The sequence below is a fragment of the Acomys minous genome (assembly GCF_964271855.1).
Source record: "Acomys minous genome assembly, chromosome: 8".
In the NCBI taxonomy this organism is placed as follows: Eukaryota; Metazoa; Chordata; class Mammalia; order Rodentia; family Muridae; genus Acomys; species Acomys minous.
In genome coordinates, this window is record NC_140489.1 from 76,512,593 (window position 1) to 76,531,734 (window position 19,142).

At 39.6% G+C, this 19,142-nt stretch overlaps 1 protein-coding gene across 3 annotated transcripts in view; it reads right to left on the reverse strand.

The window, feature by feature from the left end:
• CRPPA (CDP-L-ribitol pyrophosphorylase A) overlaps nucleotides 1-19,142 on the reverse strand; it is a 298,335-nt gene that overhangs the window by 250,920 nt on the left and 28,273 nt on the right. For 2 of the 3 annotated variants that reach the window (XM_084791215.1, XM_084791216.1), the window contains exon 3: nucleotides 8,267-8,416. The exons of the other annotated variant lie outside the window; for it this stretch is intronic. In XM_084791215.1, the coding sequence (XP_084647341.1) occupies nucleotides 8,267-8,416 (150 nt within the window). The remainder of the gene's footprint in view (nucleotides 1-8,266; nucleotides 8,417-19,142) is intronic. 3 annotated transcript variants of the gene reach the window in all.

Below are 19,142 nucleotides of genomic sequence, written 5' to 3' on the forward strand. Positions count from 1 at the left end.
AGTTGCAGAATATTTTAAATGATCCCCAAATGCACTGAAGACTTAACTGTGAAATGAGGGTGTGATACCAGGAGAATTAATTTGCCACCACACATAGGAAATTTATAAAGACCTAAGACTGACAGGGCTTGAAGCATCATAATGATGTAACATAAAGACAGTGCTGACAGGTTAAGAGGTGATATACACGGCCAGTAAAACCAGAAAAAGAGGTAATATCTGGTCTATAAAAGAAACTACACTAAATCAGTAAGAAATATGCGGAGAATAAAAATGAACAAGAAATATTAATTAGCAGTATTAATGAGATTTCAGTAAGTGTAAGTGTATTCAGACTGCAATAAGAACTCAAACTGGATAATTTATGAACAAGAAAAATGATTACAATTCTGGAGGCAAGGAAATCCAAAATCAAGTCACCAGCAGATTCTGTGCGTAGAGACAGCACTTTCTATAGAGAGAACAAAGCTGCATAGATGGGCTTCCTGCTGTGTCCTTAGAACAGAAGCTGGCTTCCTGTGGCCTCTTCAATAACAGTACCAATCTGATTTTGCAGAACGCAGTCTGGCAACCGAGCCACCTCTGGAAAGCATCACTTTTGATATCACCTTTCAGAGTTTAGATTTTAGTATATGAACTGCAGCAGAACACAAGCATTCAATAAGAAAACCTGACGTCTTGTACAGAAAGCTTTACCTTCACTAAATGAGTCAACTAGCATACAGAATTACAGAGACACCCACTGTCCTAACATAGACTAGAAAGTTAAATATCCAAAGCAAGACTAAACACTCTAAGCCCAGAACGACTGACAAACTCATGTGAGAAGCTTAAACTGATCACCATAAGTATATCATGATACACTAGAACTGAAACAGAGAAAAAAACAATCTATGGTTTTAGACCAATGACCAAGAATTTCTCTAGATAAGGACTGCTATGCTTAAAGATCTCAGAAAAGGCCACAGAATCTTGATCTGCACTCTAGAATTTCCCCCAAAAGAGGGCCAGAAAGATAGCATCACTAAATTAGCGTGCCTTGTGCAGTAGCTGTTAAAAGTAAAAGTAAAGTAGAACAAGAAAACAGCGGCATGTGACAAGTAGAGAGCCATGACTTGGAGAGTGTTCAGTTCCCAACACATCGCAGCAGAGGCTGAGCCTGGCCTACACCAGGAGGCGTCACAGGTGAGAGCCCTGTTTGCATTCCCAGCTGAGAGGCACCAACTGCCACTCTGCATAGTTGGCAACTGACGTTTATGCAGAATAAAATAATGGTTTGTATATATATCAACATTTTTAAAACTGCACTTTGATTCAGAATGCTTCATCTTTTAATCCCTATCCATTTCATTTTCATTTTTCCACTTATTTCCTGACGTTCATTTGCATATCATGTGTGTGTACGCACGCGTGCACACACACACACACACACACACACACACACACACACACACACACACACACACGTTTTTCATTCCCTTATCAGTGCTGAAAAATAACTTATGCCTCCTCCTCTTTCTCTTTCATTCCTCTGTAGGTCCCCAAGTAATATCATTAGGTTCATTCTTAGACTCCTTTTTCCAAGACTGAAAATACCAAAAACCTCAAACTCTGGTCCAAGCCCCACAACACACTCAGCACTGCCCTATTTCATGTTTGTTGAATGATCCAAGGATAGATGAAATAAGACTATAAAAAAAAGAAATAAGTTACTAATAATCTCAATGCTCAGAGGACAAAAGCAAGACATTTTTCATAAAATTCCATCTTTTTAAGTGGTTTCCTATTACCTCAGCAGCTGCATGCCAGATATACTGATGATATAAAGCCCACACTTAATACATTTCAACCCATGTGAGGTATGGGCAGGATATGCATTATAAATAAAATACCTGTTTCATTCTTTTATTCTTTCATATTTCAGTACACAGGGATATAGCAAGAATCAGTGCAAATTGAAAAGGACTTTACATGCAAAGTTAAGTAGGCTATGTATTGCAAAAAGAAGATTTTCTTCTCAGACTCTACTGCAGAATAATATGCAAAGAGGACATAGAGCCACATGAAAGCCTAGGATAACAAGTCAAAATTTTAATCAAATTAATTAACATCCCAAAGAACACTGTCACTCATAAATTTTGATATATCTTTTATGTCTGTGTGTATATTCTCAAAACCTTAGTTAACAAATCGGCCACTCTAAACATTGCACTCTTGGAAATGTGTGTGCAAGCGATGAGGTGGGCTTTCCCAACAATGAAGCCGGGGATATGCTCTGTGACCACCACACTAACTTTCTCAAGAAACAGACTCATGCAACTGGAAAATGTTTCTGGGTAAGAGCCTATTGTTTGTTTTAAAACTGCAAGGATACAGCGACATATTTCAACAATTAGTAGAAATCTCAGAAGCCAATCTCTGGGTTTTAGTTCATGCTACTAACTATGGGCTTTGTTTGCTGTTCTTTAATTCTCACTGTTTTCTTTAGGAATCTTTTCCTTTAGCAGCTTCTTACTATATCATTAAAAGTTCCCAAATGGTGGTCTTGTTTTCCAGGTGATCTTAAAACAAAACAAACAAACAAAAACCAATGAAAATCTAATCACACAGAAGAGCTCAGGGCCAAAGGGAAACTATTAAATATTTATATTATAATCTTAATTATCTGCTTGGTATCTGAAGAGCAACATAGAATCGGAATGCAAGTTGCAGACAGAAGCAGGAAGGGTATGTGAATGGACTAAAAGGAGTATGGTCAGAGCACAGATGAGGTAAGCAGCCAGGGAACTAAGCAGCAGGCTGCACAGAGCAGACATGTGGCCTCTGTGCCATCCAGAGTCGCCTGCAATCTCCAACAAAGTCACCTACAACATCCAAGTGCATGCCTCATTACTCAACTTCAAACCACCTTGGCTACAATGAGCATATTTCCACTCAACTATAGGAAAATGGCGAATTCCAGCATGCAATTCTCACATGAGTTGCACAAAGGGAAGTTCTATCCTAGAAGAAAGTCAACATAAGGCCATCTCTCAAGGCCACGTAAAAGACTGAATCATTCAATGGCTCTATAGATTTTTTCAATCAAAAGTTTTTCTTTTTTGCTATAAATATCCCCAAAACAGATCTGTTATTTTTGTCATCTGAAAAGATTTATATAGGTTTTAGGCTGAATATGAGAGTGAAAATTGACAGGTGGATTGTCTGACATGTGCAAGTCCCTGGCTCAACCTCTGGTACTAAAAGAATACGGGGAGAGAAATAAAGAATGAAACAGCAGTATTTATTATTCAAAAGGCTGTATTATGGTACTCACAACTCCTCCCTGTATAGAAGGCCTGCTCCCTAGAGCAGAAACAGAAATAAGAGAGTACATTTCCATCTGTATTCACGTACTCTGCATGTCTCCAGCCCTGCACTATCTATATCCCCAGCCAAGGTCAGCTGTATTTGACACCCCTACCACATGTTCCATCTCTCACTCCAACACTGTCTTCTAGTGAATCATTTCCATGGATGAGCTATTCCTTCATCTATCCTGATCTGAAACTGCGTGTGTCTACCACTTCATCTCCTGCATAAATGTGCCAAAGGTCCTTCCCAAACTGGTCTTCTATTCATGTACAGCACGACCAGCATTTCATGTACACCACGACCTTCAACCATCAGTGGTCTCCACAGCTAATATATGTGACCACTATTTTCCATAAATCCCTGCCTCTCCATCAGCACCATGGTTCCACCATTAGGAGTTTTCCTTTACTGGGCTTCTGGGATATGACCTGCTTGACTATACGACCGATCACCTTTTCCCTCCTCCCCTGTGGTATGATGTACAGCGTTTCCCTACACAACGATGCCCATGCCCTAATTCCTACAGTCTATCAGCAGATGCCAAGGCCTTTGGCAATGTGATTAAATTAATAATCATGAGACAAGGAAATTATCTTGAATTACCCAGGTGAGTCCTAGCAGTCACAAGGATCCTCTAAGAGGCAGAAGACTAGAGTGAGCCCCAGGGCATGTGACAACAAAGGTGCAAGGAAAAGGCCAGGAAGCAAATAATTCAGGCAGTGGCATGAAGTAGCATGGAAGGACAGGAAGCAAACCCTCTGAGCTCCTTCAGAAGTGGCACTACTCTGCCAACACCCCTTAGACTTCCCATCTCCAGAATTGTTAGGACATAAAACTGCTGTTCTAATTCATAGAGTTTCTGGTAGTTTTTTAGAAACAGCTATATGAAATAATAATTCCTTCACAACTTCAAAATGCTGGTTCAGCTTTTTGTTCTCTTCCACTCTTTCACGTTCATTTACTTGATAATATCGGTCAAATCCAAACCATTAAATGCCTACATGAAGACAACTCTATGCTTATCTTTCTACCTAAACACCCGCACTAAAATCTTTCCCAGTTTCTAAAAACCTAGGCTACAGTGCTCAAGTTTTGGGATTACCAATAAATTATATCTAGAAGCAAAGAAAAAAGTAATGGTGAAAGAAATTTGTGTGTGTGTGTGCATGCGCGTGTGCATGCACATTTGTGTGTTATGTATAGATAAATAGGTGATGATAGATGATGATAGATAGATAGATGGATAGATAGATGACAGATAGATGATAGATAGATAGATAGATAGATAGATAGATAGATAGATAGATGGTAGATAGCCGCTATACTGTGTCTGCCTCAGGATAGCCAGGGAGTGGGTGGATGAGGCAGGACCTTGGACTGCACAGTGAGTGTACAAGCAAAGAACACATGCCCAGGAATCACTTTGGAGAACTGGTTTGGTCGGGTAGGGATATTTATGCCCCTGGGGAGGTGGAGGTGGTCAGGGTCTCTGAGGCAAGGTTTATGTTGCCATGTATAACTAGCCAGGACAAGGGTGTTGAACGATGCTTCGTCTGCATACTCAGGGGCTGGAGGTTCGGGTTGGGGGGGGCTTATAAGGTAAAGAAAGGAATGAAGTCTGATAACTGTCAGGATAACAAGTTCTTACTAAGGTTAATAGTCGGGGAGCCAACTTTATGGCACCAGGTTTGGAGAGGTGGGAAAGCCAACCCCTGCCATCCTCACTTGAGGTATCCAGGAGTTAAAGCTCTCTTTACCCTTTCTCCACAATCCTGGGCCATTATGGTCAGATAGATAGATAGATAGATAGATAGATAGATAGATAGATAGATAAGCATAAGTAAAACCAGGTGATTCATGTTGTAAGTGATGTTTGCAGGGAAGAGCTAGCTGTCTTGAGAGGCATGTGTCACAGGGTTTTTGGGTTAGAATCTGTGGCTCCTAGGACACTGTGTTTTTCAGTTCCTGAGAAACCAAGGCACTGTCTCAGGCAGTGGAGAATTCAAGTCATGTGTGTTTCTCTGAATTCGCTAGAAGTCAAAGAAGCAAATAGAAGTTTGACAAGACCATTAGTCTTATGCATACTCTCGTGTACCCTGTATAGCTTCCAAATGCCATAGTGTCCGGGCAGTTACCATTGTATTGATCCTGGCAACCACCATTATATACTGTTTCTGATAAGGTTATAAAAAATTCTGAACAGTCATAGGGGAGGGGAATAAGGGGAAATTGGGAGGGAGGGAAGAATGGGAGGATACAAGGGATGGGATAACCATTGAGATGTAACAAGAATAAATTAATAAAGGAGGAAAAAAAATTTAAAAAAATAAAAAAATAAAAAATAAAAAATTCTGATTGTTTGCAATAAATTTGTCTCAGGCCCAGTCTTGCTGAGACCTCCTCCAACCCATGCCTGATAAATGACATTCCCACTGACCATAATCAGGCAACCCTGGCTTGCTAAGTAAGTACTGACAGACAATAATACAAGTTCTATTATTGCACAGAAGTCAAGGAGTCTCTGTCAAACTGTGGTCTCATTGGTCATTATCCTAGTTCTAGTCAATACCATCTTTCTACCTAGTGCTTGAAGAATTGTTGATGTTTAGGAATCCAATCTGCTTCTGTTTACAGGATGCTTGTCTACCAAAACTGTGGTCCTGAAACAAGTGGCAATTTGGTTTCCATACTGCTTCTGCTTAAGGGAGATAACCTGATTCTGTGATTGCTCCTCAACATGGGATGACCTGCCTAAAAGGCTCTCTTGTCCCAGAAAAGCTTGGGGAAATTCTGTGAAGACTTCTAGACTTCACTCCACAGTTCTGGAAGAGAAGATTGTAAAAGATGGAGGTTGAGAATCCACGGAAAATATCTCAGCTCTTCAGCCCTGAAAGGGAAGATTTCTATGCAGTCTTAAATGACTAACATTTAGATGCACAGTTGAGTTGGGATCTGATCCCAAGTTTTGAATCGATAAAAGATGGAGATATTAATTAATCCATCAGGCATCCCATAGAGGAAGTAAAAATTCAGCGGTTTTAGCAAAAATGGTCTTTACTCTTTAGTACACTTTCTTAGCACTCCTAATCATATGTCTGGAAGGACTCTTGTAGCTGTAAGTATCAAAGCAAATTTCTACTTCCTCAAAACTTCCACTTCCATCTCAAAAAAAAAAAAAAAAAGATAATTATATCCTAGTTTCTCAGAACAAATCTTTGGACTAATGACTTTTCCTTACCTTTGTTATGTGATATACAATCTACTCTGAGTATTTTCCCATTTCTACCTTCAAATCCATTTGAAATATTAGAATCTCATGCTACACTATCTAAATTATCCCAGTTGTCACAATTCTGTTATATGCCTTGGGCTTTTCACTGCTATGACAAAATACCTGACAGAAACAACCTAAGGGAAGAAGGGCTTCTTTAGTTCTTTATTTCAAAGGTTACAGTCCAACATCACACACAAGAGCCCACTCATACTATAACAGAAGCAGAGAGAAGAATACAGAATGAGACATGAGCGGGCATGATGGTTCATGCTTACAACCCCAGCTCAGGAGTCCAAGGCCAGCCTTGGCTACACATATAATTTGAGGTCAGACTGAGCTATGAGATCCTGCCTCAAGAAACCAAAAAAATAAAAGAGAACAGGACAAGATTTATCTGCCAAAGTCATGCCATCAGTGGCCTATTTCTTCCAGCTTCCATTATAAAATGTCTACTGCCTCCTTAAATAGCATCAACAGATTGGGGCCCAGCAGTGAACACATGAGCCTGTGGTAGACACTCCATATTCAGACTACAACAGCACAGAAGAGTATATATTAAAGTTAATAAACACATTCACAAATCTCAGAACTATGCTGATGGCAGAATGTAGCTCAGCAACACCCTGTCTATAAAATGGGATATGTGAACTCCACTTGGAGAAATTCATAATAGCATAATGAGTATAACCATAATAAAATTCTCAAAATAATGCCCTATAATCCAAATTATTTTAAGGAAAACTGGCTGAATTTTTTTCATTAAAAGAACATTCTACATAGTCAATCGTTCTAAAGGTAACTAGAGCCAAGTACTGAAAATTGAATATGTGTATGCAAGTAACTAGTATCATTCTCTACCCTAACTATATCCACCATATCTAGCATAAATGTATTTGTTACCATTACCTATAACCCCAACTGTACATCTCTTTCACCACATTTACTGATGACCCAATCAAATATATGATGCTCAGTAATGACTTATCCAAATAGGTAAACAAATGGCAATAAAAGTATCTAAGAACATAAAGTTTCCAAATGAAAAAAAAAAATACACACACTCCAGTATCAATTTATGGGGTAATACAGTTATTTATGTTAAATATTTAATTAACATTCTAGATATCTGTACTGAAAATTTATCCTATTGGGCCTCAAGAAGAGCTGTTTGTAAGGCATGTGTGGGCCAGTGTTTGGGAAGGCACTAGTGCCTGGACTGTCTGAACGCACAGCAGTGTTTACACAGAACATCTGCATTCCTCCTGAGAATGTGGAATTTCTGTAAGTGCTAGCCAGGGGACATCTATGTGACAAATGCCAACAAAGCCCCTGGGCTCTGAGCCTCTAATGGACTTCTAAGCATAGCACACACATTCCTGCATTTTCATTGCTCCAAGAACTGCTTCCTGTGACCATCAAAAGAAGGAGAGAGCTTAAGCAGCTTCCAAACGGGTTCTCCCAGACGCACTGCCTAGGCGTCCATTCTAAAGGCAGTACTCCTAGTGCTCCATTGTAATACAAACTGGCCTACAGTACACTGACATGCTGAGTGTCGTGGGTTTTTCTAGAAATTCTAATGTGGATACAGTTTTAAAAACCACAACATAACAGCAGCTCTTTGCAAGTCCAGATTCTTACCTGCTGATAGGCTTCATAGATCACATCAAAGAGAAACGCTTGGGGCATTTCGCTCGCCCTGTGTTTGGCACGGTCCAGTGAGTGGTCTAAGCAGCCATCAGCAGAGGGACTGATGACAGTGGACACCAGAGGGCGAATTGCTCCTGCTGCCTACAAGGCAAACAAAAAGGAAAGCTCATGTTTACTTTACCTACAGGGCGTTTGAAGGAAAACTCTAAATTCTACATCTCACTTCCCAAAACAGATCTTCATATTTTCAACAGTCTCAAGAAGGCATGTAAATAAATGCTTGCTCAATCTACAATTTACATCTAAATTTAAAAAATCAACTTCATAGGTTGGCACTTCCATGCACCTCAAGATGGAAATGCTATTTTCATTGTACATTCAATTTTATTTCCCTCAGGCAGGCTGGATGGCTCAGTGAGTAACTAACTATGCTTGCTATCTAGTCAGAAGACCTGAGGTCGTTCCTTGGGACCTACGCAGTGGAGGAAAGAAACTGAGTCCCACAGGTAGTCCTCTGACCTTCATGTGCATACTGTGAAACACACACCCTCACACATCACACACACATTAAATAAATGAAATCTTAAAATGCTTTCCATCGTAAGTCACTGAGGTCAGACTCTATAAAAGAATGTTACAAGACAATTGGGTTTTCCCTGAAGATGGGAGGGAGACCGAAAGAGACTATTATGAAACAACTGAAATGAGCTTCAAATTAATGCTTAGAAATGAGTATACTTTCAGAAAAATTTAATTCACACATTGGATCATTAGAGAAACCAACTTCCCAGGATCCCCACTTTGAAACTAAACAACCTAAGTAACAATGAATTTATGTCTTGCTCTAATTCATTTTACAAACAGTTCTTTTCAAACATAACATCCGTGCGGCACTTCCTCAGGCAAAGCATCCACTCACTTCCATTTCTACAATGAAAGCTCTGTCTTATTAACAGCTGCAACTGAACTGCATGTTAAGAATGACTCCTTCATGACTGACCATCTGCCCTGTACTTTTATTAGGGTTTCACTGGTAATGTGGTCTTGATTGTCCTTACCAGAAGGCTACCACAATGTAGTAGCCTCAAAGTAAGCATCTGTGGTGGGCAGTCAAAGAAACCTTCGTATTTTTAATCTCCAACATGTGGTTTCTTCTACAGAATTGTTAGATGAGCATCTTGGCTCATAAAAGATAAACAAACAGCAAGTGTGCTCTAAAGAGACCATCATCCGATCAGGATGGTCAATGTGCTGGTTTACAGATGCCAGGGAGCTGAGTGAAAAACAGAGCTAATATATATACATCACTGTTTCCTGTTTCTAGCACATCAAGTCAAAGCGTGGAGCCTAGACACAAATGCAAAAGTGAGGCAGCCAAAGGTGAAAGGACATACTGTCCAGCACCTACAATGAGGAGCTGAGGGTAAAATAGGAAAGAAACATTTACACCCTGACTTTTAAGGAAAATATTACATTTCCATTACAGTTGTCTATAGGCACTACTAGAATTCCATGCCAGGCCATTAAGAAAGAAAAAGAAAAGAAAAGAAAAAAAAACCTAAGAGATAATATGATATCCAAATTGGGAGCGCAAGGAATGTCACCGACTTTGCCAAGTGAAACAGGCAGTGAAATTTATGAGGTATTTTTTATAATATATTTTATTAATTTATTCATAATACATCTAAATTGTTATCCCATCCCTTGTATCTTCCTATTCCTCCCTCCTTCCCATTTTCCCCTTACTCCCCTCCCCTATGACTGACTGTGACTGAGGGGGATCTCCTCCCCCTGTACATGCTCATAGGGTATCAAGTCCGTTCTTGGCAGATAAGAGGCATTTTTTAAAGCAACCACTGAAAGTCTCTGAGAATTGTTCAAGGACCTATAGCAGAGAAAAATTTATAGCAGATAAAAATTTGAATCTTTGTTGTAAAAAAAAAAATGTGTGTGGCCCTTCAGCAATAACCATCCTGACTCAGCTGAGATTAATGAGATAAACAGCAGCTCTAGGAGAGGTACACAGAGCTTAAAGGGGGAAATGAGTGAGGGACCAAAAATAATACAGAAAAAAAAGCACAGCCCTTAGTTCCGGCTTACACTTTTTCCAGTGTACCCACACCTCTAGAGCAGCAGAAAATTGTCATGGTGGGAGAGAATGGGGTCTATGATTAAATAAGCCCCCCTCAAAAAAAAAAAAAGAAATTCAGACTAAGTACATTCTTAGAAAAAGGAGATTATAATAATGAGCAATTAAGATTTGAAATCTACGTGAGACCAAAAAATGTTAAGTTTAAGGCTGGCTATTTACCAGAAGACACAGGAAGCATAGCTAGCAAAATTCCCACCCACTAGGATCAAAACAAACTTCAAACATTGGTCTTAAACCTACCCCTGCAGAAAGGCCAGTGTTTAATTGGGTCAAATTGCAGAGTAAATATGCCACCAGCATTATTAAAAATAGAGCTGACAAAAATAAGTTGTTTTAACATGAATGTTTTGTTCCCAGCTCCTCCTGTACAGTCACCATGAAATCAATTTGCGTATGTGACTCAAAGGCACTCAGTTCAGAGGTTACAAAGACCTGAGCTTAGGTGGGAAACAAGATTCCTAACTAAAATTTGAACATAAATTCCAACGATCAGAGAACATGAAAATGTTGGAAAACGTAATCTGTACATAAATAGTTCATAAGATGTACACTTGTCAAGATTTGTATATGCTGGTTCCTTGTGTTTATTGCTATTTTGAAAACAGCTTCTCATTTTCCTCTGGCCAGAATAAGAGCTTATGTGGTTGATGTATGTTCTTAGTATTTTTTTAAATTGGAATCATTTTTATGCATCTATTCAAATAATAACTGCTCATTTGGAAAACGGAAAAAAAATAGAGCTGAACAGCTAGAAAAAGGATGAAGTTGAACACGTAGGAGTGATACCAAGAGACAGTGTGGGGAGAAACCAAAGCAGTCAGCTAACCATGCCAAATACCTGTTGTCTCAACATGAGTACACATGCCCAACTTTTTGACCTCCGACAAAGTGACATCAGAAGAGCTCTGTGCAAAAGACTCAAGTAGAGTGCATTAGCCAAGTCGCATAGAAACAAATGAGCAAACACTATTTCCTGGAAAGGTGGATGGTAGGAACTAGTCAGTATCTGGAAGTGGAAAGAGATTTTTTTTTTAAGTATTCCATTTTTTAATAAAGCATTGCAGCCAAAGATAACAATATGACTGGGCCATGAGGGGGCCAGGGAAACAACAGAAACTGCCCCAGGTAAACTAGCACATGTGGGTTTCAAAGGTCTCTTAGTACTGTGTACAAAGACCTCAGGCAAGCATGTCTACAGGTATTCAGACACTGTCTATGTCCAGTATGAATTCTAGGATTGAAAGCTGCAAGAACTAACATGACTCTACAGGAGCTCAACAGTTATTCCCCAGCAGAAGTGGTGAGAGCCAGAGGCAGCAGGACAGCAGTCACACCAAGAGAAAAAAAAAACTCATCTAGTCATAATAGAGTCAACATCTCAAAAGAGAAAAATAAAAACAAAAAACAAAAAAGAAAAAGAAAAAGAAAAAGAAAGATGCTTTGCTAGTCAGTTCACTGTACAGACTATATAAGATGTTTTCAATCTAAACAAGATGAACTCCAGCAGCAATTCTGATGCAGGAGAAAAGGTACCAGAGAATTTAAAATACCAAGAAAAATGGTAATTTCTTCCCTTTTTCAATTAACTGGTTGAGAAACCAACTGAATTAAATAATACATACATAATCCAACCACTGAGGTACAATTAAAACAAAAAAATAGAGATAAAAGTGTGCAGAAATAAGGAAATGAGAATGGATGGGAGCATGAGTATGGTGGCCCATAAGGCAAAAATGCCTAATGAGAAATATAAACCACACATGCTTGTTTGCTACTCTCCTTCCAGGTTCTAGAAGGAAATGTGCAGTTAATATTTCGAACAATGGATTTAGTTTGCAACACATAGATGATATATGCATAGCAATAATAATATATACATACAAGGATAGGATAGAGTCATGTAAAAACATTTCTGTTATAAGAAAACTAGGTCAGAAACATATATGGCCATCTCTACACCTTCCCACAATGTCTAATTTGCAAGACACTCCTACTTTATATGATAGGCAAACATAATTTCTTTTTTTTTTCTATTCAACAAGTATTTATTAATAAAGTATCTAAAAGAACTCTGCTCAGTGATACAATAATGACAAAAACCATAGTCTCTGGTCCCAAGAATGAGTTTAATACACTGTCATTTTTGTTCCTATTTTATTGAACATCATCAGTAAGAAACTTCACTATATCTTAGATTTGACAAAGAACAAAAACAATTTCAAGAGGAATTATTTGTTCAATAACCTAAAGCTACTTTGTCTGAAATAATGCACTTGGCCTAGGGAGAGAACTCAGTCTGTAAAATATTTGCCTAAGACCTCAGCAATCAGATAAAACCCTGGCATGGTGGCACACATTTGAAATCCCAATGCCAGGGAGACAGAGTCTTGGGAGGATCCAGGATGGCGGCAAGCAGTGTGGACCATGTTTAGAAGCTCCAGTGAACAATTCGGGGAGTTGCACAGAATTCTGAACCAGGAACACCGAGGTCCCCACACCACTGCAGCAGGAGTGCTCCATGGTTCAGAGGGACCTGGGTGTGGAGGACCTGCATGCCCCTGCACATAAGAGGAGCATGGATTTTCTCGGATTGGAGCAGCAGCGACAGAGGCAGCAGTGGCAGCAGTGGTGGCACCAGCAGTGGTGGAGGCAGCGACTGGGGTTTGCAGCGTGGAGCCCTCCGGCAAAGGGGATTGGTGAGGTGGCTGGTGGGAGTTGCTGCGGGAGAGGGGACTCTGGGCAGGATTTGGGTTGTGCGGTCCCCTGAGACCCCAAACCGTACTTGGCAGACAGTTAAGCCCCTCAGTCGCAAGCTCAGCTCAGTGCACAGTTCCGCTGTGGAGACGCTAGCTCAGCTCAGCCCACAGTTCCCCTGCTGTGACGCAGGCTGAGGTCAGCACGTAGATTTGGCCTAGAGTCCCTAGCTGGACTTGCTGGGCAGATTGGGTCCAGAGACTCTAGCTGAGCTTTGCGCACAGTCACATCCCTGAGACTATGGCTGGACTCTGAGCAGTTTAGGCCCGGAGTCCCGGGCTGAATTCAGCGCACAGTGTGGGTCCAGAGTCCCTGGCTGAGCTCGGTGTGCAATTCTGGCCCTGACACTATGGCAGAGCTCGGTGTGCAGTTTGGGGCCGGAGTCCCTAACTGTGCTTGGTGAACATTTGGGCCCAGAGACTCTAGCTGAGCTTTTGGCGCAGTCCGGCTCTGGACTCTGGTTGGACCCTGTGTGCAGTTTGGGTCCAGAATTCCTGGCTGAGCTTGGCAGAAGGTTTGGGTCCTGAGACTATAACTGACCACGGCACGCGCTTTGGGCCCAAAGCCCCTAACTGAGCTTGGTGCGCAGTCCCAACCGAAAAACTTTGGCTGGATTCTGTGTGCATTTTGGGCCCAGAGTCACTAGGGCAGCTCGGTGCATGGATTGGGCCCAGAGTCCCTAGCTGAGCTTGGCAGACAGTTCAGGCCATGAGAATTTAGCTGAGCTCACCATGTGGTTCAGGCCCAGTGTCCCTGGCTGAACTTGGCAAGGGACCCAGAAGGCTGTGGACACTTTGGCATGAACCAACGCTCATTCAGAGACCCAGAACAATTGCAGGACCTACGGTACAGGGGAACTGAGGGTCAGTACTGTGAGAGTCCAAAATGACAGGACTAACCTCCTGCCATCCACACCAGTGAAGCATCAGAGCTTCCAGCCTAGGGAAATTGTGAGAAAAGAAGTGAATCTGTCATCAGACTCCCTCCACCAAAATCTGGAAGCTACCCAACAAAAACAGAGATAGGAAGATGTCTAAAGGACAGCATAAAAGCATACGCAAAACAACAACAACAACAACAAAACAATATGGCATCTCCAGTTTCTAGCTATCCCAAAGAAAACAACCCAGAGAACTCAAACACAATGGAAATACAAGAAAATAACCTCAAATCCTTAGTAATGAGGATGATCATGGAGAAAATAAAATAAAATTAATAATCAAATGCAAGAAGACACAACCAAACAGGTGAGAGACATAAAAGAAGCCCATAGAGTGGAACTGGAAAATTTTCAGGAAAATACAAACAACCAGATGAAGGAAATCAATAAAATGGTTCAAGCTCTGAAAACCTATTAAGAGGCAATGGAAGAAACTCAGGAATATACAAACAATCAGAAGAAAGAAATCAAGAAATCAGTTCAAGATCTGAAGATGAAAATGGATTCAATGATAAACACACATACAGAAGAAAAACGAGAACGTAAGACCTCAGAGAAGAAGGTGAGCAACACAGATGTGAGCTTTTCTAACAGAATCCAAGAGATGGAAGAATGAATCTCAGGTCTAGAAGATACAATCACAGATCTTGAAGAAACCTTTAAATAAAATTCTAAATCCGAAAAAATCCTGACACAAAACATCCAAGAAATCAAGGACACAATGAAAAGAAGAAATCAGAGGATAATAGGCATTGGAGAAAGAGAAGATATCAGACTCCAAGGCCCAGAAACTATTCTCAACAAAATCATAGAAGAAAATTTCCCCAATTGAAATAAAGAGATGCCTATAAACATACAAGAGGCATACAGAACACCAGATAGAATTGACCAGAAAAGAAAAACTGCCCATCACATAATAATCAAAACACAAAACATACAGAACAAAGAAAAAATATTAAAAGCTGCAAGGGAAAAGGGCCAAATAACATTTAATGGCAAACCTATCAGAATTACACCCAATATCTCAGCAGAGACCATAAAAGCCAGTAAGGCTTGGACAGAGATCCTGCAAAACCTAAGAGACCACAGATGCCAGGCCAGACTACTTTACCCAGCAAAATTATCAATAACCATTGATGGAGAAAACAAAGTATTCCATGACAAAAACAAATTCAAACAGTACCTATCCACAAATCCAGCTTTACAGAAGGTATTAGAAGGAAAACTCCATCACAAAGGGTCAAGCTACAACCAAAACTATTCAGGAAATAGATAATTATACCATGGCAAAAACACAACTACACAAATGCTCGACTGAAACCAACATCAAAATTAAGACTCTTAACAGTCACTGGTCATTAATATCTCTCAACATCAATGGTCTCAATTCTCCAATAAAAAGACACAGACTAACTGAATGGATGCATAAACAAGATCCAACATTCTTCTGTATTCAATAAACACATCTCACCCATAACAATAGGCATTACCTCAGGGTAAAAGGTTAGAAAAAAATTCCAAGCAAATGGTCACAAGAAGCAAGCAGAACCATTTTAATATCTAACAAAATAGACTTTCAACCAAAATTAATCAAAAGGGATAAGGAAGGACACTTCATACTCATCAAAGATAAAGTCAACCAAGATGACATCACAATTCTGAACATCTATGCTCCCAATACAAGGGCATTCACATTTGTAAAAGATCTGCTAATTAAGCTTAAAGCACACATCGATCCCCACACAATAATAGTGGGAGACTTCAATATCCCACTCTCACTGAAGGATACGTCATTAAAACAGAAACTAAGCTGAGAAATAACATTATTAACCAATGCCATTAATCAAATGGGTCTAACAGATATCTATAGAACCTTTGACCCAAACAAGAATGAATATACCCTCTTCTCTGCACCCCTTGGAACTGTCTCCAAAATTGATCACATCGTAGGTCACAAAGAAAGCCTCAACAGATACAAGAAGATTGAAATAATACCTTGTATCCTATCAGATCACCATGGGCTTAGACTGCAATTCAACAACAACAGAAATAACAAAAAGCCTACACGTACATGGAAACTAAACAACTCTCTGCTAAATGACACCTGGGTCAGGGAAGAAATAAAGAAAGAAATCAAGGAGTTCCTGAAATTCAATGAAAATGAAGGAACAACATACCCAAATTTGTGGGATACATTGAAAGCAGTGCTAAGAGGAAAATTCATAGCACTAAGTGCCATTAAAAAGAAATTGGAAACACTGCACATAAGCATCTTAACGACACAGCTAGAAGCACTATAAAAAAAAAAAAAAAGAAGCAGAAACACCCAAAAGGAGTAGACGTCTGGAAATAATCAAACTCAGGGGTGAAATTAACAAATTAGAAACTAAGAAAACAGTCCAAAGAATCAATAAAACCAAGAGCTGGTTCTTTGAGAAAATCAACAAGATAGACAGACAGTTAGCCAAACTAACTAAAAGGCAGAGAGACACTATACAAATCGACAAAATCAGAAATGAAAAGGGAGACATAAAAACAGACACTGAAGAAATACAACGAATCATACGATCCTATTTCGAAGGCATACATGCCACAAAATTTGAAAATCTAAGGGAAATGGACAATTTTCTTGATCAATTTCACTTGCTGAAATTGAATGAAAAACAGATAAACAAGCTAAATAGTCCCATTTGCCCTACAGAAATTGAAGCAATCATTGATAGTCTTCCAACCAAAAAAAGCCCAGGGCCAGATGGTTTCAGTGCAGAATTCTACCAGACCTTCAAGGGTGCACTAATACCGATACTCTTCACGCTACTCCAAAAGATAGAAATGGATGGAACATTACCAAATTCATTCTATGAGGCCATAATCACATTGATACATAAACCTCACAAAAACCCAACAAAGAAAGGGAATTTCAGACCAATTTCTCTTATGAACATCGATGCAAAAATACTCAATAAAATACTTGCAAAACGAAAACAAGAACACATCAAAGACATCATTCACCATGACCAGGTAGGCTTCATTCCAGGCATGCAGGGATGGTTTAATATACAGAAATCCATCAATGTAATCCACCATATAAACAAACTGAAAATAAAAAACCACATGATCATCTCCTTAGATGCAGAGAAAGCATTTGATAAAATCCAACACCCATTCATGTATAAGGTTTTGGAGAGATCAGGGATACAAGGCACTTTCCTCAACATAATAAAGGCTATATACAGCAAGCCAATAGCCAAAATCAAAGTAAATGGTGAGATACTCAAGGAAATTCCTCTAAAATCGGGAACAAGGCAAGGCTGCCCACTCTCTCCATATTTCTTCAATATAGTACTCGAAGTTCTAGCCAGAGCAATAAGACAACATAAGGAGATCAAGGGTATTCAAATGGGAAAGGAGGAAGTCAAATTATCCCTATTTGCAGATGATATGAGAGTGTACATAAGTGACCCTCAAAATTCCACCAGAGAACTCCTACAGCTGATAAATACCTTCAGCAAATTGGCTGGATACAAAATTAACTCAAAAAAAGTCTGTAGCCTTCCTATACACAAATGACAAGCTTGCAGAGGAAGAAATTAGGAAAACCATACCCTTCACTTTAACCACAAGCAATATAAAATATTTAGGAGTTACTCTAACCAAGCAAGTGAAGGACTTGTTTGAAAAAAATTTCAAAACTCTAAAGAAAGAGATTGAAGATGACATGAAAAGATGAAATGATCTTCCTTGCTCATGGATTGGGAGAATTAACATAGTAAAAATGGCCATCTTACCAAAAGCAATCTACAGATTCAATGCAATCCCTATCAAAATACCTACACAATTTTTAAAGACATTGGAAGTTCAATTCTGAACTTCACATGGAAAAACAAAAAACCCAGAATAACTAAAACAATCTTGTACAATAAAAGGTGCTCCGGAGGAATCTCCATATCTGATCTCAAGTTGTACTATAAAGCAACAGTAATTAAAACAGCTTGGTACTGGCACAGCAACAGGCTGGTTGATCAGTGGAATCGAATTGAAGACCCAGATATGAAGCCACACACATATGGTCACTTGATTTTTGACAAAGAAGCCAAATCCAATCAATGGAAAAAGGATAGCATCTTCAACAAATGGTGCTGGCCTAACTGGATGTCTATATGTAAAAAAATGCAACTGGACCCATATTTGTCACCTTGAACAAAACTTAAATCCAAGTGGATCAAAGACCTCAACATAAAACCAGAGACACTAAGTCTCTTAGAAGAAAAAGTGGGGAAGAGCCTGGAACATATTGGCACAGGAGACAACTTCCTGAACAGAACACCAACAGCCCAGGCCTTAATGTCAACAATTAATAAATGGGACCTCATGAGAAGCTTCTGTAAGGCAGGAGACACTGTCAAGAGAACAAAGCGTCAGCCTACAGACTGGGAAAAGATCTTCACCAATCCTACATCTGACAAAGGTCTAATATCCAAAATATATAAAGAACTCAAGAAATTAAACACCACCAAACCAAATAACCCAATTGAGAAATGAGGCTTGGAACTAAACAGAATTCACAACAGAGGAATATCAGATGGCTGAGAAACACTTAAAGAAATGCTCAATCTCCTTAATCATCAGGGAAATGCAAATCAATACAACTCTGAGATTCCATCTTACACCCATCAGAATGGCTAAGATCAAAAATTCAAGCAACACCACATGCTGGCAAGGATGTGGAGAGAAAGGAACACTCTTTCATTGCTGGTGGGAATGCAAACTAGTACAGCCACTTTGGAAATCTATCTGGTGCTATCTCAGAAAAATGGGAATAGGGCTTCCGCAAGACCCAACTATTCCACTCCTTGGAATATACCCAGAAGATGCTCCAGTACACAACAAGAAACTTTGCTTAACCATGGTCATAGCAGCCTTATTCATAATAGCCAGATCATGGAAACAGCCTAAGTGTCCCTCAGTAGAAGAATGGATAAAGAAACTGTGGTACATATACACTATGGAATACTACTCAA